This window comes from Bubalus kerabau, chromosome 8 (assembly GCF_029407905.1).
Source record: "Bubalus kerabau isolate K-KA32 ecotype Philippines breed swamp buffalo chromosome 8, PCC_UOA_SB_1v2, whole genome shotgun sequence".
NCBI classification, from domain to species: Eukaryota; Metazoa; Chordata; class Mammalia; order Artiodactyla; family Bovidae; genus Bubalus; species Bubalus kerabau.
The window spans coordinates 26,892,084-26,916,015 of record NC_073631.1 but is presented as its reverse complement, the minus strand read 5'-3'; the positions used below and the strand labels follow the sequence as shown (position 1 = coordinate 26,916,015).

At 36.3% G+C, this 23,932-nt stretch overlaps 1 protein-coding gene across 1 annotated transcript in view; it reads left to right on the top strand.

The window, feature by feature from the left end:
• The window catches only part of MEOX2 (mesenchyme homeobox 2), a 75,101-nt gene extending 61,557 nt beyond the window's left edge, over positions 1 to 13,544 (top strand). Inside the window, exon 3 of the mRNA XM_055589895.1 lies at positions 12,123 to 13,544. Coding sequence (XP_055445870.1) covers positions 12,123 to 12,347 — 225 coding nt within the window. The 3' untranslated portion in view covers positions 12,348 to 13,544. The remainder of the gene's footprint in view (positions 1 to 12,122) is intronic.
• Positions 13,545 to 23,932: the final 10,388 nt, after the last annotated feature.

The following is a 23,932-nucleotide window of genomic DNA, read 5'->3' as shown; positions in this document are numbered from 1 at the left end:
AATCTGGAGGAACAGCTCTGAAATCTCCCAAGAAATTGGACTTTAATGTTTGTGTCTCCCACATGGCAATGCCGGTACAGGTAGGGGACATCCATTATCCCCTTTGAATTCCATCTGGCCAAAGAGGAAGAAGAAGGGTAAAGAGAAAAGAGGTTTATCCTGCACAGTAATTCCATATTAGCACTTAGGTATTAAAATTGTTTTATGTTCAATAAAAATGGAGACACTGGGACGAAGTTAAGCTTTAAATATTTTAATTATGTGCTTAGTCATTCAGTCCTGTCTGACTCTTTTCTACCCCATGGATTGTAGCCTGCCAGACTCCACTGTCTATGGGGATTCTCCAGGCAACAATACTGGAGTGGGTTTCCATGCCCTCCTCCAGGGGATCTTCCCAATCCAGGGATTGAACCCAGGTCTCCTGCATTGCAGGTGGATTCTTTTAATGTCTGAGCCACCAGGAAAGCCCAAGGCTGTTTTGTGTAACAGTTACCACTGTAGTAACCATCCGTTAGTAACATTAGTAACAGCAAAGTAACATCCATTAGTAACAGCTTCTAATTTACACCTTCACGTGTACAACATATTCTTCTATACTGTTCTCAACAGCTAATAATCCTTAATTGGCAGAGTCACTTGGAATACTTTGAAGAGCCAGTCTAAAGACCCTCCTGTCCCAAGGTATTTTTAAGTTTGACAAGCTTATTCTGGCTTTTTCATCCATCCAGACGCACTTGGAAAAAACTCATGCCAAAGTTTTAATATCTCACAGTGGGATGAAGAGGGAAGGCAGTTGCATAAAACTATAGGAGTGTCAAAAATGGACATATTTATAGAGTCAAGACTGCCAGATATAGAAAGAATGAGAGCTCCTTCCATGTCACAAAATCATTTTACAAAGCTAATCAAAGGTGCGATGTTGTAGATTTGTAAGCTCACTGACCAGAATAAACAGACTGAATTAATGATTCCGCTGCCAAGATAAATGGAATAATCCCACCTAGTTGGATCACATTCCGTTAGTGGAAAGGAGAGGAATTATGTTTTGTTTGTTACTCATAAATCATTAAATGGCTCATCACCAAGTGTTTTCCAAATAGACATCAACTTTTTGGATGACTATGAAGGAGAATTTTTCCTGGGCCAAGTAAATAGTGGTTTTGTCTTTTACTGAGCATTTTACACAACCTTCTCCTTTGTAGGTTAATTTCTATACATTTTTATGAGTGCTTTTAGTTATTTAGCTAATAAGTTATATCTGCAAGATCAGACATATTGTCTATTCAAGGTAACCTTGTGTAGTCCATGATTTTAGATATTTCCTCATATCTTTAGAGTAGTTTTTAACAGTCATCGGAGAAGGCAATGGCACCCCATTCCAGTACTCTTGCCTGGAAAATCCCATGGATGGAGGAGCCTGGTGGGCTGCAGTCCATGGGGTTGCTGGGAGTTGGACACGACTGAGCGACTTCACTTTCACTTTTCAGTTTTATGCATTGGAGAAGGAAATGGCAACCCACTCCAGTGTTCTTGGCCTGGAGAATCCCAGGGACAGGGGAGCCTGGTGGGCTGCCGTCTATGGGGTCTCACAGAGTCAGACACGACTGAAGTGACTTAGCAGCAGCAGCAGCAGCAGCAGAGTAACATGTTTCTTTTGCTTGCGCATGGTATGACTTTGGGATTGGAATGAAAACTGACCTTTTCCAGTTCTGTGGCCACTGCTGAGTTTTCCAAATTTGCTGGCATATTGAGTGCAGCACTTTCACAGCATCATCTTTCAGGATTTGGAATAGCTGATCTGATCTGATTTGATGGTATGACTGCTATTTTGAGAGATTAAATATGATTGGGGTCTGACCAGAAAAGTGGGAGTAGAGAATAGGGTGAATGAGTTGATGGTGGAATATAAAATAAGCTTTAATTTTGGGAATTTCCTCAATAAGGAAACAGTTTATATTTAATCAGCAGATCAAAAGTAACATTTTGAAACATATCATGTATTGCAACACAGATCATCATTTAAAGTGTAATGTTAAAGAAAAACATCTTCTGCTGTGAAAGATTACTCCTTTTTCACATTATCCTTGCAGTCACATAATTTTTTTTTTCATATAATGTAAGGTAAAGTCTTACTAAGAAGTTCCTGAAAATTTTGAGGAGCCGATTCAACTTTTGTGTTGGTATGTTCAACTTTAAAGAGATATTCTGTTATCTAAATATGTATATACAGTATTGCATATGTTCCATGACATCTATAAAAGAATAAACACAAGTCTAATAAAGGACAATTTCTAGAGAATTTGGGTATAGGACACTTTCTACAAGTCAATCTCCCTATGTCTATGACTCTTCATGAAAACCTCAGAAACATAGTCAATTTAGGATTGATTTTAACTTCATTTCTCTTTAGCACTTATAATTTTTATGCAAGACAGTTTTTTTCAATTTAAAACATTTTTTCCAGTTATTGAAATTACTGAATACTTTAGTGTCAATATATATTCTTATGACAGTAGCAATTGCCATTACAAGTTCTTAGAATAATTTTGGAGACAGCCCCTAAATCTAATAAAAGTGAAGTGAGGGCTTACATATATTCTGATATTAAACTTGCTCGTCAAGAAATAATCAGAATATTTAATTAGATTGAATCTTAAGAATTCCTAGTATTCTACTATTCTTATAAGAATGATGAGTTTATGTGTTTCAATAACATATTTATATTTCACAAATTTCACAAAATTAGACAGTGGCTAGGGAAGAGGTCATTTCTTAAAATAGTATGCACTGGTTGTGATGTGTTGCTATTGTTAAACCTTAAGCCAGAGATTAGACAATATGTTGAGAACAAAGGCCGTCATTCTAGCTGATCTTAGTAGTTTAAACAAGGTAAGTACCAGCAGTGGATCAGAATACATAAATTCCATGTATTCAAGACTGCTGTTTAGGAAATTTTTAACACAGTAATGGAGAAAAGTGCCTAATTTAGTTTTGATATTTCCACTCAGATTTGCTGAAGTCTTTTGTTCATGATCTACTGAAGTGACAGGATTTCACTTAAAATAAGTAAAACTCATATCCATTTTTTTAATCTTGCGTAGAAATACGATTAGGAGTAGTAAAATTTCACTGTAAATTTTTACTCATAAATAGGTCATTTGAGTTGAATTCCATCATGTTTGACAGAAAGAGGTATAATTGTTAGCATTTAGTACTCCAGGACATTTCTAAAGGGTCAAAATAAAAGTAATCAGTCCTCTAAGAATTTTGCTCATCATGTGAATTATTACTCTGGCTGCATTTTGGGAAAGGAGAATGTAATACGTACGATCAGCTTGTAATAGTACTGATTGCATTAACCTTAACCCTAACCCTAATTTCATTTCATGGAGAATTTCATTTGTTTCCTAAAAAAGATTTTATTTCTTGTTCAACATGTTATTTGCTCATGACTACCAATGGCTAATGTGTATTCAGTTTGTCCAAAAACATGTGAAATAGTAAATGTTTTATGACTACATTAGTGAGCCTGGTTCTCAGGCATTCTAAGGACAAAAAAAAAAAGAGGCTTTGAAACCGAAAATTATAGAGGCCAGGAAGTGATTTCCTGGTCATAAACATTGTTTTAAAATAGAAGAGAAAGGTGAGAGGCAGTCCTCTATGCAGGAATTCAGTCTTTAGTAATGGAATATGTCCTAACCCCCTTTACCCTCCAATCCAACCCCCCCCCCAAACACACACACACACACACACACACACACACATGCATGCACACTACCTCCCAACCCCATGTTGCTCTGCTGTAGAAACAGCAGAGTCAACTGGCAGCTCCCATGAACTTCTTGGAAACAGCCAAGGGATTCCTTCTCTTAATCAGATATAAATCTATTCAGGCAGGACGAGTAAGGAAGCTTTCTTTTCCCCCATTTTTCATCCCTACCTTAGAGAGCAGTCTGGGCTCTAATTTTGCAGTTCATCTACTGACTTTGCCACTGAATTACTTGGATGCATCTTACTAGAGTCTGTTTACATTAGGTTTACTAGATCAGCTGCCATGATCAATTTAATCACACAGGTGTGATTAAATTTCCAAATTGTATTTATACAATTACTCCTTTGCATGCTTTCACATGTTAAAGATGTGAATAAATATTTGTTAGACAGTGTCTACAGTATTTCAAGTGTTCATATACAAATAGAAACAGTTGGAATATTAAATCTACAAATTCCAGATGTTTAGAGACATCTAGATATGTCACTGAAATATTTATTTTCATCCAGATGTTATGTGTTATGATTGTTTCTTCAAAAGACAGACATTTATGGTATTCTATAAATAAGGGTAATAGCGTCATGTAGATTCTACTTTCTATCAACATTTTGCCTCAGGCCATTTTAGGAAATTGTATGACAATCCAGATACATATTTCATTTGTGTTCTCCTGATGTATTGTGAACCCTCAGATGAACTTATACATAGAAGGCCATATGTGAATGACTGAATAAATTAAAGAGATAAAATGAATGTTTAACAAATACCAAGAATGATTCTCACAATATTTTATTACAGAGAAATATTAGATTCCTAGATTCTGAAATACATCATTTAAGCAAATTAGTGACAATAAGATTCTCTGAGCTGTTTTCTTTACTAATATGTGAATAAATGTTTTTATATTTATTTATATATCAGTTTGATCATGCAGGCAATGTGAATACAAAATACTTTAACTAAGGGATCAAAAGTGAGATTTCATAATAATCAGATATTCTGAACAGTAAGGTTTATAACTGAGCACCTTAAATGTTTACAGCTAATACTATAGGTTATTATTTCATTTGTTATTTTTTATTATGAAGATTTTGTTCAAAAATATTATCTTCATGTAGTCATTGATAGTCTACAAGTCTAGTTTATATTGCTTTGATTTCATGAAAAATAGTATTTTTTCTTTACTCAGATTCTTATGGGAGAAATTTTTATCTGAGTTGTTCATCATACTATGAAACAAAATATACTTTATATGGAATCTTGCCTTAGAGCCAAACTTTAAAAAAGGAAATAATAAAAAATTAATTAACCAGCATTTCCAGAGAAATTGCAGATATGAGATAAATTGATTTTCAGTTCAGTTCAGTCGCTCAGTCATGTCCGACTCTTTGCGACCCCATGAATCACAGCACGCCAGGCCTCCCTGTCCATCACCAACTCCCGGAGTTCACTCAGACTCACGTCCATCGAGTCGGTGATGCCATCCAGCCATCTCATCCTCTGTCGTCCCCTTCTCCTCCTGCTCCCAATCCCTCCCAGCATCAGAGTCTTTTTCAATGAGTCAACTCTTCGCATGAGGTGGCCAAAGCACTGGAGTTTCAGCTTTAGCATCATTCCTTCCAAAGAAATCCCAGGGCTGATCTCCTTCAGAATGGACTGGTTGGATCTCCTTGCAGTCCAAGGGACTCTCAAGAGTCTTCTCCAACACCACAGTTCAAAAGCATCAATTCTTCAGCGCTCAGCTTTCTTCACAGTCCAACTCTCACATCCATACATGACCACTGGAAAAACCATAGCCTTGACTAGCAAACCTTTGTTGGCAAAGTAATGTCTCTGCTTTTGAATATGCTATCTAGGTTGGTCATAACTTTCCTTCCAAGGAGTAAGCGTCTTTTAATTTCATGGCTGCAGTCACCATCTGCAGTGATTTTGGAGCCCCCAAAAATAAAGTCTGACACTGTTTCCACTGTCTCCCCATCTATTTCCCATGAAGTGATGGGACCAGATGTTTTAAGCCCAAATAAAGCAATAAAAGTTTGCAAAATTTATATAGCATACTCCAAGATGGGCAGATTTGTTTTAGTTGTACGCAAAATATTTGATGATACAGTGTCCCAGCTCCTAAGGTACTACTCTAGGTTACTAGGACGAAAAAAGCAGAGGCACACAGGATGCCAGTAGCAATAACATCATGAGATTCCCAGAGGAGGGAAATGGTTTTCTATAATAATTTTGTGGCAACAAAGCAGTGTGTGACATTGATGTAGGGGTAGGGTTCATGCCATCTATGGACCATTCGGGGAATCTCTTATTAGGGGATTAGCAATGACACCAACTACAACTGCAAGCAATTTAAGGATATTCTGTAAAAGATGAAGCTAATCTTTATGCATCTCAGTATATGCCAAAGGCCTCACATATAGCCCGTAAACTGCCCTTGCGGGCCGGAATTATTTCTTATTTATTTGTATACGTTCTTTGGTCTAACCCCTCTTACCTATTACTAAGCATGCAGTAATACTGAGTGTATGAATGAGTGAATAAATAGAGATTCCAAGTCATCAAGAAAGCATGAGATTAGTTTAACTGTACTTGGTTTATAAATACAGATTTTTATATGAAACAAACTTGTAAACTTTAATCAAAATAATTTCCTTATTTTAAAAATTGTCAAGCATTTGAATGATTATTCTTTCACTGTCTTCCAAAAGTATTTTTTCAATCTAGCCAACAAAGCTGGATTAAGTGATAATAAATTAAACTATAAAGCTTCTTTATTTATAAAACCATGGTGTTATTATTCTAATGGCAATATTGACATAATTTGAAATTACTTTTATGGACTTGCTTTTAATACTGTGATGGTTGTGGAAAAATATATGCACCCCCAGATCTTCCTCTCCTTATTTTAGTTTGTCCCAATATTTCATAGTATGTTTGAAAATACATCTGGACACACTGAATTTCTGTACTTTTCCTTCACAATTTATAAGGTGTACTCATCACTGCATGTGTTGCTGTTTTGTTCCATTACTAAATTCATGGAGTTCTCATATGAAATACGTAGCCTGATCCCTTGAGAAAATACATAAAGGTGTTAGAATTATTAGATTTATTATATAATCATCAAATGCTTTCACCTACGTGCACACATCTATAAACCACGTATATATATGATGTGTGTGTGTGCTCAGTTAGGCTTGTTCCACTCTTTTGTGACCCCATGGATTGTAGCCCACCAGGCTCCTATATACACGGGACTCTCCAGGCAAAAATACTGGAGTGGATAGCCATTTCCTCCTCCAGGGGATCTTCCCAATCCAGAGACTGAACCCATGACTCTTGCATCTCTCACATTGGCAGAATTCTTTACCACTGAGCCACTTGGGAAGCCCTTTAATGAAGTCTTTCATTAGTCTGTTTAAGAAAATGAAATGGCAAAATTTCACATGGTAGACACAGGAAACAACACAAAATAGCCTATACTGTTTCTAAAATCCATACCATCTAATTACATTTTTCTCATGTCGAATTGCACATAACAGGTTTTATACTAGTATTACAGAATTACTGCACTCCTTCTCCTAAAAAAGGAAATAAGTGTAGATTTAACAAAATCTATTCTTCCCATTTTCTGCCAAGATTATTTTGGCTGGATATTTCACTCTTCAGTGACAATGATGATGATGTGTTTCTTCCATCTGGATTTGTCCATGGAGAAAATGTCTCTATGGAGAATCTTGAAAGGCTCATTATTCCAACAGTACAAATATGAAAATTGAGGCAGAGAGAAGTATAATTTTCTCAAATTCACGCAGAAGTGAAGCCAGAAGTAGAGCCCAATTCATGTGGAAAAGATCTAATGAAACATGCAATGTCAAGCTTACAGTGGTAATTAAATTGAGTAGTATAATTACCTAAATTACAGTACAGGAAGATAGTGTCATATTTACAAACCTAATTATATTGAGTAGGAGAATTACCTGAATGATACTAGTCATATGGATAGCATACTTTATATGCTTTACTTTTCTAACCTGAAGGCTTAAAATGTATGAGCTTGAAATATAACAGGAACAAAACAAAATAAAATCAATTTGAAGCCAAACCAACCCCAGGTTTAAATTCTGGTACCACATTTACCTATTTTTGTGTTCTTAGGCAAGTTGTTTAACCTTTGAGTCTCAACTTCCTCATCTATAAAAATTCGTGTTTGGAAAGTGCATATGTAGCACCTATCGGTCGGTATAGCTGCTTAGCCCTGAGTAGATATGTGATTAAAAATCACATCTTATCATTTGGTTATTAAGTAACAATAATACAAGAATATCAATCCACTTGTTTTTAATCAATCTATTTTAGTAAAAATTCTGAGTTTCTACATTTTCTTATTTTTTTAATATAATAATATATATATGGGTAGTGTATAATACAAGATTTCAATTATAGTCTGATAGAACAATGAAAATGCAGAGTTGAGAAAAGACATAGTTTAAAGATTTTTTTTTTCGTGCCAGCAGCTGAGAAAACTGTACTAATTTTGATGGAGTATTGTGATTTATTGTGATTTGAAGACCACTGAAATAAATACATCTTTAGAAATATAGTACCTTTCTCTTTAGCTTCTCTTAGTACTTTGAATTTATAGAAATTGAGATTGTTTATAAAATGAAAATGGAGAATATTCAAAATATTCCTGGAGTAGAATATAACAGAACTATCTGTGTCAAATAGGAAGACTTCCTATGAAATTATAATAATTAAGATGATTTTTTTTTGTCAAAAGGAGAGAACAGCTGAGTGCATCAATAAAGCTATGCATGCATGGAAACTTGACATACAACAGTTGAAAACAATAATTTCTGGGAAAAGGGTGGACTATTTGTTAAATGGTCTTGGAACAACTTATTATACAACTGGAATAAAATAAATTTAGAAATTTTCTTTGCAGTATATACTAAAATCAATAGTCAGAGTTAAGCACTTACTTTGATTTGAAAAGCAAACCTTGAAACTTTTTAAAAGAAGACATAGAAGAGTATCTTAATGGTCTCAGAAGAAGGATTTTTAATGAAGAAATGAAAAAGATAGTCATAACAGAAACATTTGATAAATTTGAATATAATAAATTTTAGAGTTTCTGATCATCAAAAGATATCCAAAAGGTCAAAAGATACCCAAGGAAAGGAAAAGAACACACTATAAACTTATAGATTGTAATAACAGCCATATAACCCCAAAGCATTAAATTAGCATCTGGAACATATTTTATGAGTCCATAAGGAATGCAACTGAACAACAAAATAAGGAATGAAATTAAATCAAAAAACATTCACTGCAACCCAAAGATGTGGAGGCATTTCACAAAAGAAGAGATACAAATGGATCATAATCACTTAAAGATGCTTTACCTTATTAGTAATCAGGAAATGGAAAATTAGAACATGGTAAGATAACATTTATGGTCATTATATTGGAAAAAAATTTACTTATAAATCCAAATACTGACACTAAGATGTGGATCAATAAGAACTCTTACACTCTGGACTGTGAAAATGGATGACACTTTATAAAATAATTTTTCTATATTATCACGTTAAATTCAACATTCATACACCCTGTGGCCCACTGATGGCAACTCCTGGATGTATACTCAGAGAAGTTCTATCACACGTTTATCACAGCATAACTGCAAGAATATTTATAACAGCATCAATTATAAAAGAAAAAATAGTTCAAGTGTCTATGAACAGGAGAATGGGTGGGTACACAGTGATATATTCACAGAGTGGAATTGCACACAATCATAAAAAGAGAATGCCATGCCTTGAATCAACATGGACTAGGCAAGAAACCTAGAGTTAGTGGTATGTATAGTATAGATAAACAATGAGGTCCTACTTTATAGCACAAGGAACTATATTCAATATCATGGGATAAACTATAATCAAAAAGAATATGAAAAAGAATGTGTAACCGAGTCACAGTAAAAACACAACAGTGTAAAACAGCTAGCAGTCAGTCAGTTCAGTCGCTCAGTCGTGTCCGACTCTTTGCGACCCCATGAACCGCAGCACGCCAGGCCTCCCTGTCCATCACCAACGCCCGGAGTCCACCCAAACCCATGTCCATCCAGTCGATGATGCCACCCAACCGTCTCATCCTCTGTCGTCCCCTTCTCCTCCTGCCCTCAATCTTTCCCAGAATCAGGGTCTATACTTCAATAAAAAGAAAGAAACCAAATAAAATGGGACAATATTAACAAAAAGAAAAAAAACATGTCTTATAGTTAAAAGCATTCCATTTTGATAAAACTAAAAGACAAGAAGAATTAAACAGTACTTTTTAGGGTCCATGTGTGGTGAGAAAAGCTGTTGTCTCTGTTTATTTGTTTCAAATAAAGGCTTGTGCTCTGTGTGCTCAGTTGCGTCAGACTGTTTGCAGCCCTTTTCACTGTGGCCCATCAGGCTCCTCTGTCCGTGGGATTTCCCAATCAGGAATACTGGAGTGGGTTGCCATTTCCTCCTCCAGGGGATCTTGCTGACCCAGGGATCAAACCCACATTCCTGTGTCTCCTGCATTGCAGGCAGATTCTATACCCACTGAGCCATCGAGGAAGCCCAAATAAAGGCTTAAGGAAGATATACACAAAATTCAGGCTTGTGGTAACTTTAAGTGGAGTAGGCAGAGAAATGCAATGTAAAAGGAACACTTAGCTTACTTAGCTTAATAATATACAAAGATGAAAAGTGCAATAGGAAAGGAACTAATTTCTTCCTAAACAAGAAAATGAAATGATGCCATTATTATGGTTGTAGCCGTGGATGGTCATTTAATGCATACATACAATTTTTGTTTTATTATGTGCATGCATGCTAAATCACTTCTATCATATATTAGGTAACTTCAGTTAAGATTTTAGAAGGAAAATAGATCTCTACAAAGCTGATATGATTAACATAATATACAAACTCAGTATTAGCATTTAACAAGTATTAGTGAAAATTTTGGACAGCAAGGAGATCAAACCAGTCAATCCTACAGGAAATCAACCCTGAATATTCATTGGAAGGACTGATGCTGAAGCTGAAACTCCAATACTTTGGCCACCTGATGCGAAGAACTGACTCACTGGAAAAGACCCTGATGCTGGACAAGATTGAGGGCAGGAGGAGAAGGGGACAACAGAGGATGAGATGGTTGGGTGGAATCATTGACTCAATGGACATGAGTTTGAGCAAGCTCTGGGAGATGTTGAAGGACAGGAAAGCCTGGTGTGCTGCAGTCCAAGTGGTCACAGAGTCAAACACGACTGAGCAACTAAAAAGCAGTACCAGGGAAAATTTTTGATCTTGTTTTGAGGAAATCAGAATCACATATTTGTAATGTAAAATCAAAGTATTAAGGGAGGAGAAAAAGCATAGTTCAGAAGAAGATGGACTCACTCTGAGGTGAAATGGCCAAATAAAGCTCTGTGAGTGCAGCAGTGGACTGCAGGGGCATAGAATGACGTTCCAGACGGAGCTTCATCAGGAGCTCCCTGAGTATATTTTAGATTGGTCCGGGAATTGACAGCAGGGGGAGGGGGCAAAGTGGGTGTTGTTTGACCAAAACAATTACTGAATGGTAGTTCTAATGCACAGAAACTCTTTATAAACTAAATACCTTTGAACAACCTAAAATGATACAGTACTTTCCCATCTATTCTTTTACATGCTGTGTCATAAAATGGGCTTCCCAGGAGGGCTAGTGGTAAAGAACCTGCCTGCTAGTACAGGAGATGTAAATGATGGGGTTTTGATCACACACTTCAGTATTCTTGCCTGGAGGATCCCATGGACAGAGGAGCTTGCAGGGCTACGGTCCTTTGGGTCACACAGAGTTGGACACGACTGAAGCAGCTTTGTTGTTGTTCAGTCACTCAGTCGTGTCCGACTCTTTGCGACCCCATAGACTGCAGCTCGCCAGGCTTCCCTGTCCTTCACCATTTCCCGGAGCTTGCTCAAACTCATGTCAATTGAATCCGTGATGCCGTCCAACCATCTCGTCCTCTGTTGTCCCCTTCTCCTGCCTTCAATCTTTCCAAGCATCAGGGTCTTTTGAAGCGACTTAGCACATGTCATAAAATACAAAATACAGGACTTGGGACCTTCTGAATGTTTTAAAATTATTATGAACATGGGCCCTGATTAAATTCAATGGTGACTTATTTTCATATTCATTATTTCACAGTATATTTGTAAAAGCTTTGGAAAAGCCATTTTTTTTCATTGATGACCAAAATGGAAGAAAAAAGTTTGTCCATTTCACTTTCTTTCTTTCTTTCACTTGTTCCCTTTCTTTGTTAAAGGTGAAAGTGTGGTTCCAGAACAGGCGAATGAAGTGGAAGAGGGTAAAAGGAGGACAGCAAGGCGCTGCCGCTCGAGAAAAGGAACTGGTGAATGTGAAAAAGGGAACGCTCCTCCCTTCAGAGCTCTCGGGAATTGGTGCAGCCACCCTCCAGCAAACAGGGGACTCGCTAGCAAATGAAGACAGCCACGACAGTGACCACAGCTCTGAGCATGCACACTTATGATACAGACAGAGGGGATCAACTCCATTCTCAGGAAAGAAATGTGGTGATGGCAAGCCTTACTCGAACATCGTTTACACAGAGAGAGGACTATGACCTTGATTTTTAATATTATTAAGTTCAGGCATCCCGAGTCTGTTTTTTCATGATTTACAGAGGGTTTACACTAAGTGCCACTTACGAAAGATGCTTCCACAGAGAAGATGGAGGTGAACTTGCTTTGAATATTCCAGAGGTGTTGGTCGTGTGTATGACAGTGAGCAGCCTTTGTGTTTGCTTTTGCTTGCACTGAAAATTAAATTGCTATCAAGAGCAAACTATGAAGCATTTGTATTGAAGGTGCCTCCAGAGTGAAGATACAGAAGATGAATTGGCTTTGAACATTGCAGATGTCCGAGGTCATGTGTGTGACAGTGGGCAGGTATTTGCTCTCGCTTGCACTGACAATTACATTACTATTCAAGAATAAACCATGAACCATTTTTATCCCAAACAGCCACAGTGCCTGAAATCATTCTTAAGTGGGTTAAAAAAAATGTATTTTAACTCTGTATATATTACCCTTAAGTCATTTTCCTGTCTTCACTACGTTTAGCAATGCATTCATATTAGCTGATGAAAATAGCCACTCACGATGACAAACAGAACCAGCTTCTTGTATTTTTATACATTTTGTCATCCCAGAAACAATCAGCACGTGCTTACTTGTGTTCAAGTAGAGAAAATACATTAGAGTCTGATAGGGAATATTCTTGTACCACAGACAAAACAAATCTTATGTTGCATTTTCTATCAACTGCTGCTAATACATTATTATAAAACTTACCTAGCTCCTCAATTCTTCCTATCTATAGCTTGGAAAAAAAAATTTAGGATCATAGGCAAATCAGTTACTTGCAGAAAGAGCTTTTGTATGACAGACATTGTCTGATTTTATTTCTATAAAATGTTAGCTGTTGTGAATATGATTTAATTAACAAGAAAAAGGGTATCCCCCCGATTGACGATGGTAATAGACAACTTGCAAAACAAAATTGATTCCTCAAGTTGGTAGAAGGTAAAATTCTGAATGTCTTCAAATTAAGTTCAGTGAAAACACATTTTTTTCATATATGATGTATTCATGCAGAACAACAATTTTTGTATTTTGTAAAAAAAATGTTAAATAAATGATCCTTTGTAAATAATTTTGGTCTTCCTACTGTGATTTCCTATTTAACAAGCTTTACTGTAAATACTTCAGAAACTCCCCAATTCATGTGCAGTTGGGTAAAAGCAGATGATCATAATTAGTGTATCATCTATTTTTATTTCTGAAATTTTTTCTTATGAAAAAATCCTTGTGTAATAAAAAAGCATCTGAGAACAGGCATATGGTAAGCCATTTCCCTGAATTGAAGAATATGCCAAATAGATTTCATTGTGTGTTTTATGAAATAAAAGGAGAAAAGTAATATTATTCACTACAATGAGAGAAACCAGTCATATATTTTTAAGCTTATGTATAATAGACATGAATTCATCCAAGGATTGTTTTTACACAAAAATATCCAGAGTTTTTAATGTGAAAATAAGCTCCATAAGCTAATCTGAATTCTCAGCCCTAGAGGAAATTACCAATATAAGAAGTCCAGGGCTATACTGAATGTGCTTGGTATCATGCAGATTGTGCATACACTGGATACCTACATCCTACTTAATAACTTTATGGCACTGTTCTTCACGTGTCCCATATTTTAACCACAAATATTTGGAAATATCCAGCAGTTCCTCCTACCCTTTGATTAATTAGAAATAAAAATAAAGAACACTGATCTGTGGAAATTTCCCAAAACCTTATTATTTGATTTCACTTGCTTTAGAAATGTGAGACTGATAAAAAAAATACATTTGGTTGATTTTAATTTGCTTAGTCTAGTATGATATATACAAAGCATTCAAGAAATAAAATGATTTGATTGTTTATATCACATTTTTCCCTTTGCATAATAAATTTTATCATAGCAGTTAACAATATTTCTAAATTAACTGGAGAGGGCAGGGCTCAGATTAACATCTTCCAGGCAGAAAACACTCTTCTATCAATTACTTGAATGAATACACATTACATTTGTACCAATGACATCTACTTGGGGGGATTGAAGTTCTTATTGTAGAATTTAAATTCAAAGCATCTTGACAAATTGAAGAAGTGGAAAGATAAAAATTAAATTGAGTTCTATAGGTACAAAGTGGGGAATAATTCATTTTAGCAGGAAAATAATTTCCAGAAATAGGAGGAACATACAGCTTAGGAGTAGCTAAAAGGAAAGTTAAGGACCATGGCCAAATAGAAATTACAATTTAGCATGATAAATGAAATAGGAAAAAGTAATTCTGAATTGATATGACATTTAGGAAACGTGAAGCATTTGTATTGTGGACATGCCTTTATTAGGGAGTTGTGAGCTGTTCTAAAATGATGTAATGAAATTTGACTACAGAGAACATTAAGAATCACCAGACAGAATAGGCCGCTGGCTGACCAAAAGGGGGCATCATTTTTATTCACAGTGTATTAAAATGATACACCACATAAGATGCTTGAACACTTAAGCAAAATAACAACACACTGATAGGTAAGCAAGCAAGCTAGATTAATTTTAATTGGAAAAACTGTCTTTTTAGAATATTTTTATATTATCTTAAAAGAGGCGCCTGTTTGCTAGACAATAACTCAACATCCTTGCTATAAGGGAACTTAAGACATTCTCACATAGTATCAGGTTTAATTTATTCCAGAAATGACAGCATTTAAAAGAACTTTACTTGTTTTGATTCTCCACTAGGATCCTGGCTTTCCATGGTGTCTTTTCACATAATGCCCTTTCCATATAATTCTGTGTGAGACTTTGTAACTCCGTAGGAATTTATAATGGCATGAAAGTACCTTTCTCTGAAAATAGTATGGAGTCATGGTGAGAGTAATTTTACCCACAGGATTTAGAGGGACGAACACTACAAAGCTTTTCCAAAAACTGATACACATATTTTTACCTCATTATTAATATGATCCCAATTACTTCCTACTTCCCATACTCACCTATGGTTGTTAGCCTATATGTTCCTCTTCAGAGTCTTGAGAACCAAGCTTGCCATTTTTTTTTTTTTAAACAAACTAAACTCACTTAAAATAACCCCAACCACAGTTTTAATATACTCCTGAAGGACATTACATAAAGTAAGTGTGAGACTGACCTGTGATATGTTCAGTTTGACGACAGACTACCACAGGTCAGATTGATTAAATGAAATGGTGCTTAATTGTGACCACACTCTTATCTGGTAGCCTCATGAAGACTCGAGCAGAATCCTTACTGTTACCCTGATTACTAAAATGTATTAGTGACATGAAATTGTGCAGGCCTCTTTAACTGGATTTAGGCTTACTTAGCAATGTTTAAATCATGTGTAGATGTTTCCTGAGGAGAAATGCTGTGCATGCGTTCTCAGAATATACATAGGTAACAAAGTTTTTATTACACAAATTTTAGAAAGTATTTATCAGTAAAAATGTATATTTTGAGTAATAATTGAAACATAGCATACACGCTGCTCTGTAAACTGTTTGATTCGGTTTTAATAATATAAGCTTATTTAATACCTAAATAGTATTCCCTTAAGTGGATGCAGTATGCAATATTTAGTAAATCCCTTATAGTGAATATTTACTCCCCCCCCAAGTATTCCCTACATAATATTGAAATGAACTACTTTTTACATTCCTCTAGCAAAATCTAGTTTTTCCCATGAAGTGATTTTATAAGAAGTAGGTTATGTGGGACAAGGAAGTGTGCTTGTTGTTAGGAATTTTTGTATAGATTGCTGATTTCCCACCTAAAAATATCCACTTACATACCTACTACACTTATTTCACTATATTTATGGCAATAATAACCATCATAGTTCTTATTACTTTTAAGCAGAAGGAAAAGCATGTTTTAACTTGCTTTTAATTTCTAATAATGTTGAACATCTTATTGTGTTTATTGACAATTATATTTTTATTTATTTTTTTTTTTTTAAATTTTATTTTATTTTTAAACTTTACATAACTGTATTAGATTTGCCAAATATCAAAATGAATCCGCCACAGGTATACATGTGTTCCCCATCCTGAACCCTCCTCCCTCCTCCCTCCCCATTCCATCCCTCTGGGTCGTCCCAGTGCACCAGCCCCAAGCATCCAGTATCGTGCATCGAACCTGGACTTGCAACTCATTTCATACATGATATTTACATGTTTCAATGCCATTCTCCCAAATCTTCCCACCCTCTCCCTCTCCCACAGAGTCCATAAGACTGTTCTATACATCAGTGTCTCTTTTGCTGTCTCGTACACAGGGTTATTGTTACCATCTTTCTAAATTCCATATATATGCGTTAGTATACTGTATTGGTGTTTTTCTTTCTGGCTTACTTCACTCTGTATAATAGGCTCCAGTTTCATCCACCTCATTAGAACTGATTCAAATGTATTCTTTTTAATGGCTGAATAATACTCCATTGTGTATATGTACCACAGCTTTCTTATCCATTCATCTGCTGATGGACATCTAGGTTGCTTCCATGTCCTGGCTATTATAAACAGTGCTGCGATGAACATTGGGGTACTCGTGTCTCTTTCCCTTCTGGTTTTCTCAGTGTGTATGCCCAGCAGTGGGATTGCTGGATCATAAGGCATGTCTATTTCCAGTTTTTTAAGGAATCTCCACACTGTTCTCCATAGTGGCTGCACTAGTTTGCATTCCCACCAACAGTGTAAGAGGGTTCCCTTTTCTCCACACCCTCTCCAGCATTTATTACTTGTAGACTTTTGGATTGCAGCCATTCTGACTGGCGTGAAATGGTACCTCATAGTGGTTTTGATTTGCATTTCTCTGATAATGAGTGATGTTGAGCATCTTTTCATGTGTTTGTTAGCCATCTTTATGTCTTCTTTGGAGAAATGTCTATTTAGTTCTTTGGCCCATTTTTTGATTGGGTCATTTATTTTTCTGGAGTTGAGCTGTAGGATTTGCTTGTATATTCTCGAGATTAGTTGTTTGTCAGTTGCTTCATTTGCTATTATCTTCTCCCATTCTGAAGGCTGTCTTTTCACCTTGCTAATAGTTTCCTTTGATGTGCAGAAGCTTTTAAGGTTAATTAGGTCCCATTTGTTTATTTTTGCTTTTATTTCCAATATTCTGGGAGGTGGGTCATAGAGGATCCTGCTGTGATGTATGTCAGAGAGTGTTTTGCCTATGTTCTCCTCTAGGAGTTTTATAGTTTCTGGCCTTACGTTTAGATCTTTAATCCATTTTGAGTTTATTTTTGTGTATGGTGTTAGAAAGTGTTCTAGTTTCATTCTTTTACAAGTGGTTGACCAGAGTTCCCAGCACCACTTGTTAAAGAGATTGTCTTTAATCCATTGTATATTCTTGCCTCCTTTGTCGAAGATAAGGTGTCCATATGTGCGTGGATTTATCTCTGGGCTTTCTATTTTGTTCCATTGATCTATATTTCTGTCTTTGTGCCAGTACCATACTGTCTTGATAACTGTGGCTTTGTAGTAGAGCCTGAAGTCAGGTAGGTTGATTCCTCCAGTTCCATTCTTCTTTCTCAAGATCGCTTTGGCTATTCGAGGTTTTTTGTTTTTCCATACAAATTGTGAAATTATTTGTTCTAGCTCTGTGAAGAATGCTGTTGGTAGCTTGATAGGGATTGCATTGAATCTATAGATTGCTTTGGGTAGTATACTCATTTTCACTACATTGATTCTTCCAATCCATGAACATGGTATATTTCTCCATCTGTTAGTGTCCTCTTTGATTTCTTTCACCAGTGTTTTATAGTTTTCTATATATAGGTCTTTAGATTCTTTAGGTAGATATATTCCTAAGTATTTTATTCTTTCCGTTGCAATGGTGAATGGAATTGTTTCCTTAATTTCTCTTTCTGTTTTCTCATTATTAGTGTATAGGAATGCAAGGGATTTCTGTGTGTTGATTTTATATCCTGCAACTTTACTATAGTCATTGATTAGTTCTAGTAATTTTCTGGTGGAGTCTTTAGGGTTTTCTATGTAGAGGATCATGTCATCTGCAAACAGTGAGAGCTTTACTTCTTCTTTTCCAATTTGGATTCCTTTTATTTCTTTTTCTGCTCTGATTGCTGTGGCCAAAACTTCCAAAACTATGTTGAATAGTAATGGTGAAAGTGGGCACCCTTGTCTTGTTCCTGACTTTAGAGGAAATGCTTTCAATTTTTCACCATTGAGGATAATGTTTGCTGTGGGTTTGTCATATATAGCTTTGATTATGTTGAGGTAGGTTCCTTCTATTCCTGCTTTCTGGAGAGTTTTGATCATAAATGGATGTTGAATTTTGTCAAAGGCTTTCTCTGCATCTATTGAGATAATCATATGGTTTTTATTTTTCAATTTGTTAATGTGGTGTATTACATTGATTGATTTGCGGATATTGAAGAATCCTTGCATCCCTGGGATAAAGCCCACTTGGTCATGGTGTATGATCTTTTTAATGTGTTGTTGGATTCTGATTGCTAGAATTTTGTTAAGGATTTTTGCATCTATGTTCATCAGTGATATTGGCCTGTAGTTTTCTTTTTTTGTGGGATCTTTGTCAGGTTTTGGTATTAGGGTGATGGTGGCCTCATAGAATGAGTTTGGAAGTTTACCATCCTCTGCAATTTTCTGGAAGAGTTTGAGCAGGATAGGTGTTAGCTCTTCTCTAAATTTTTGGTAGAATTCAGCTGTGAAGCCGTCTGGACCTGGGCTTTTGTTTGCTGGAAGATTTTTGATTACAGTTTCAATTTCCGTGCTTGTGATGGGTCTGTTAAGATTTTCTATTTCTTCCTGATCGAGTTTTGGAAAGTTGTACTTTTCTAAGAATTTGTCCATTTCTTCCACGTTGTCCATTTTATTGGCATATAATTGTTGATAGTAGTCTCTTATGATCCTTTGTATTTCTGTGTTGTCTGTTGTGATCTCTCCATTTTCATTTCTAATTTTATTGATTTGATTCTTCTCCCTTTGTTTCTTGATGAGTCTGGCTAATGGTTTGTCAATTTTATTTATCCTTTCAAAGAACCAGCTTTTGGTTTTGTTGATTTTTGCTATGGTCTCTTTTGTTTCTTTTGCATTTATTTCTGCTCTAATTTTTAAGATTTCTTTCCTTCTACTAACCCTGGGGTTCTTCATTTCTTCCTTTTCTAGTTGCTTTAGGTGTAGAGTTAGGTTGTTTATTTGACTTTTTTCTTGTTTCTTGAGGTGTGCCTGTATTGCTATGAACTTTCCCCTTAGGACTGCTTTTACCGTGTCCCACAGGTTTTGGGTTGTTGTGTTTTCATTTTCATTCGTTTCTATGCAAATTTTGATTTCTTTTTTGATTTCTTCTGTGATTTGTTGGTTATTCAGCAGTGTGTTGTTCAGCCTCCATATGTTGGATTTTTTAATAGTTTTTCTCCTGTAATTGAGATCTAATCTTACTGCATTGTGGTCAGAAAAGATGCTTGGAATGATTTCTATTTTTTTGAATTTACCAAGGCTAGCTTTATGGCCCAGGATGTGATCTATCCTGGAGAAGGTTCCATGTGCACTTGAGAAGAAGGTGAAATTCATTGTTTTGGGATGAAATGTCCTATAGATATCAATTAGGTCTAACTGGTCTATTGTATCGTTTAAAGTTTGTGTTTCCTTGTTAATTTTCTGTTTAGTTGATCTATCCATAGGTGTGAGTGGGGTATTAAAGTCTCCCACTATTATTGTGTTATTGTTAATTTCTTCTTTCATACTTGTTAGCATTTGTCTTACATACTGCGGTGCTCCCGTGTTGGGTGCATATATATTTATAATTGTTATATCTTCTTCTTGGATTGATCCTTTGATCATTATGTAGTGACCATCTTTGTCTCTTTTCACAGTCTTTGTTTTAAAGTCTATTTTATCTGATATGAGTATTGCTACTCCTGCTTTCTTTTGGTCCCTATTCGCATGGAAAATCTTTTTCCAGCCCTTCATTTTCAGTCTGTATGTGTCCCCTGTTTTGAGGTGGGTCTCTTGTAGACAACATATGCAGGGGTCTTGTTTTTGTATCCATTCAGCCAGTCTTTGTCTTTTGGTTGGGGCATTCAACCCATTTACGTTTAAGGTAATTACTGATAAGTATGACCCCATTGCCATTTACTTTATTGTTTTGGGTTCGAATTTATACACAATTTTTGTGTTTCCTGTCTAGAGAATATCCTTTAGTATTTGTTGGAGAGCTGGTTTGGTGGTGCAGAATTCTCTCAGCTTTTGCTTGTCTGAAAAGCTTTTGATTTCTCCTTCATACTTGAATGAGATCCTTGCTGGGTACAATAATCTGGGCTGTAGATTATTTTCTTTCATCATTTTAAGTATGTCTTGCCATTCCCTCCTGGCTTGAAGAGTTTCTATTGAAAGATCAGCTGTTATCCTTATGGGAATTCCCTTGTGTGTTATTTGTTGTTTTTCCCTTGCTGCTTTTAATATTTGTTCTTTGTGTTTGATCTTTGTTAATTTGATTACTATGTGTCTTGGGGTGTTTCGCCTTGGGTTTATCCTATTTGGGACTCTCTGGGTTTCTTGGACTTGGGTGATTATTTCCTTCCCCATTTTAGGGAAGTTTTCAACTATTATCTCCTCAAGTATTTTCTCATGGTCTTTCTTTTTGTCTTCTTCTTCTGGGACCCCTATGATTCGAATGTTGTAGCGTTTAATATTGTCCTGGAGGTCTCTGAGATTGTCCTCATTTCTTTTAATTCGTTTTTCTTTTATCCTCTCTGATTCATTTATTTCTACCATTCTATCTTCTAGTTCACTAATCCTATCTTCTGCCTCTGTTATTCTACTATTTGTTGCCTCCAGAGTGTTTTTAATTTCACTTATTGCATTATTCATTATATATTGACTCTTTTTTATTTCTTCTAAGTCCTTGTTAAACCTTTCTTGCATCTTCTCAATCCTTGCCTCCAGGCTATTTATCTGTGATTCCATTTTAATTTCAAGATTTTGGATCAATTTCACTATCATTATTCGGAATTCTTTATCAGGTAGATTCCCTATCTCTTCCTCTTTGGTTTGGTTTGGTGGGCATTTATCCTGTTCCTTTATCTGCTGGCTATTCCTCTGTCTCTTCATCTTGTTTAAATTGCTGAGTTTGGGGTGTCCTTTCTGTATTCTGGCAGTTTGTGGAGTTCTCTTTATTGTGGCGTTTCCTCGCTGTGTGTGGGTTTGTACAGGTGGCTTGTCAAGGTTTCCTGGTTAGGGAAGCTTGTGTCGATGTTCTGGTGGATGGAGCTGTATTTCTTCTCTCTGGAGTGTAATGAAATGTCCAGTAATGAGTTATGAGATGTCTATGGTTTTGGGGTGACTTTGGGCAGCCTGTATCTTGAAGCTCAGGGCTGTGTTCCTTTGTTGCTGGAGAATTTGCTTGTTATGTCTTTCCCTGGAACTTGTTGGCCCTTGTGTGGTGCTTGGTTTCAGTGTCAGTATGGAGGCGTTTGATGAGCTCCTGTCAATTAATGTTCCTTGGAGTCAGGAGTTCCCTGGAGTCAGGGATTGGACTTAAGCCTCCTACTTCCAGTTATCGGTCTTAATTTTACAGTAGTTTCAAAACTTCTCCTTCTATACAGCACCACTGATAAAACATCTACGTTAAAGATGAAAAGTTTCTCTACTGTGAGGGTCACTCAGAGAGGTTCACAGCGTTACATGGAGAAGAGAAGAGGGAGGAGGGAGTTAGAGGTGACCCAAATGAGATGAGGTGGAATCAATAGTGGAGAGAGTGGGCTAGCCAGTAGTCACTTCCTTATGTGCACTCCACAACTGGACCACTCAGAGATGTTCACGGAGTTATACAGGGAAGAGAAGAAGGAGGCCGGAGACAGAGGTGGCCAGAAGGATAAAAGGGGGAAATGAAAAGGCGGGAGACAGATCCAGCCAGTAATCAGTTCCTTAAGTGTTCTCCACCGTCTGGAACACACAGAAATTCACAGAGTTGGGTAGAGTAGAGAGGGGTTAGGGAGGAGATACAGGTGACCTGGTGGAGAAAATGGAGAGTCCAAAGGGAGAGAGAGCAGTCAAGCCAGTAATCTCGTACACTAGTGAAAAATGGGTCCTGAAGATTGGGTTCTTAAAGGTACAAAATTGGTAACAAATACATAAAAACAAAAATTAGAAATTAGAGTAGAGTTTGGAATTTCAAAAATGCGATGTTAATGAAAAGGAGAAGGAAAAGAAAGAGAGAAAAAACGAACAAAGAAAAACAAACAAGGTCGTGAAAGTAATAAAGAAACTACAGGTACAAAATTGATAACTAATACCAAACAGCAAAAATTAAAAATCCAGAGTAGAGTTTGGAATTTCAAAAATACAACGTTAAAAAAAAAAAAAAAGAAGAAGAAGAAAAATAAAGAGAGAAAACAAACAAACCAACAAAAACAATGTCGCAAAAATTATAAAGAAAATACAGGTACAAAATTGATATCAAATACCAAAAAGCATAAATTAAAAATCTTGAGTAGAGTTTGGAATTGCAGATATACGATGTTATATAAAAGAAGAAGAGAAAGAAACAGAGGAAAAAAAAAAAAGTCACAGCAATTATGAAAAAAACTATAGGTACAAAATTGATAACATATATCAAAAGGCTAAAATTAAAAATCTAGAGTAGAGTTTGGAATTTCAAAAATGCAATGTTAAAGAAAAGAAGAAAAAGAAAAAAGAAAAAAAAAAAAAAAACAAAAACCACGGTCAAAAAATTATAAAATATATATATGAAGTTTGCTGAAGAAGAAAAAAAAAAAAATAGGGTCTTTTTTTTTTTTTTTTTTGCAAAGTAATAGTTATAAAAGTGAAAATTAAAGGACAATAGAGGACTTAAAAAAAATTTTTTTTTAATTAAAAAAAAAAAGAAAGAAAGAAAGATTGATCGTAAAAATAGTAAAAATATATCTAGGTCTTTCTCTGGTTTTGTTGTGAGTATTGTGGGTTCAGTTCATTTTTGGCAGTTCCTTAGTCCGACTTATATTTCTCAAGATCTATAGGCCCCTTCCTATGTAATCCGTAGTAACCACAGGGTTTTAATCTATGGCCTGTAGCTTCCAAGGCGTTTCCCTCTGTTAGAGCTTCTTCTGCTTGCTGGTCTCTTCAGTGTCTGGTTCCCGCCCTGACACAAAGGGGACGGTGGAGGACCCTATATTTTTTTTTTTTTTTTTTTTTAATTTAGGCTCACTTGTTCAGCCGCGCTGTGGGGAGGGAGGGAGGGATGCTGCAAACAGATAACACTGGCGTGCGCTCGAAGTGCCTCGGCCACACTGGGTCTGCCCCCGCTCACGGCGCGTGTAACCTCCCTGCCCACACTGCTTGGGCTCTAGGTTGTTCCGCCGGGAACAATCAGAGGCCGGCCCTGGACTGAGCTCCCAGGTCCAAGCCGCTCAGGTTCAGGCACTCGGGTAGTCCTCAGAGGCGCAGACTCGGTTGGGCCTGCGTTTTGTGTTCTTCCCAGGTCGAGCAGCTCAGGCGATGA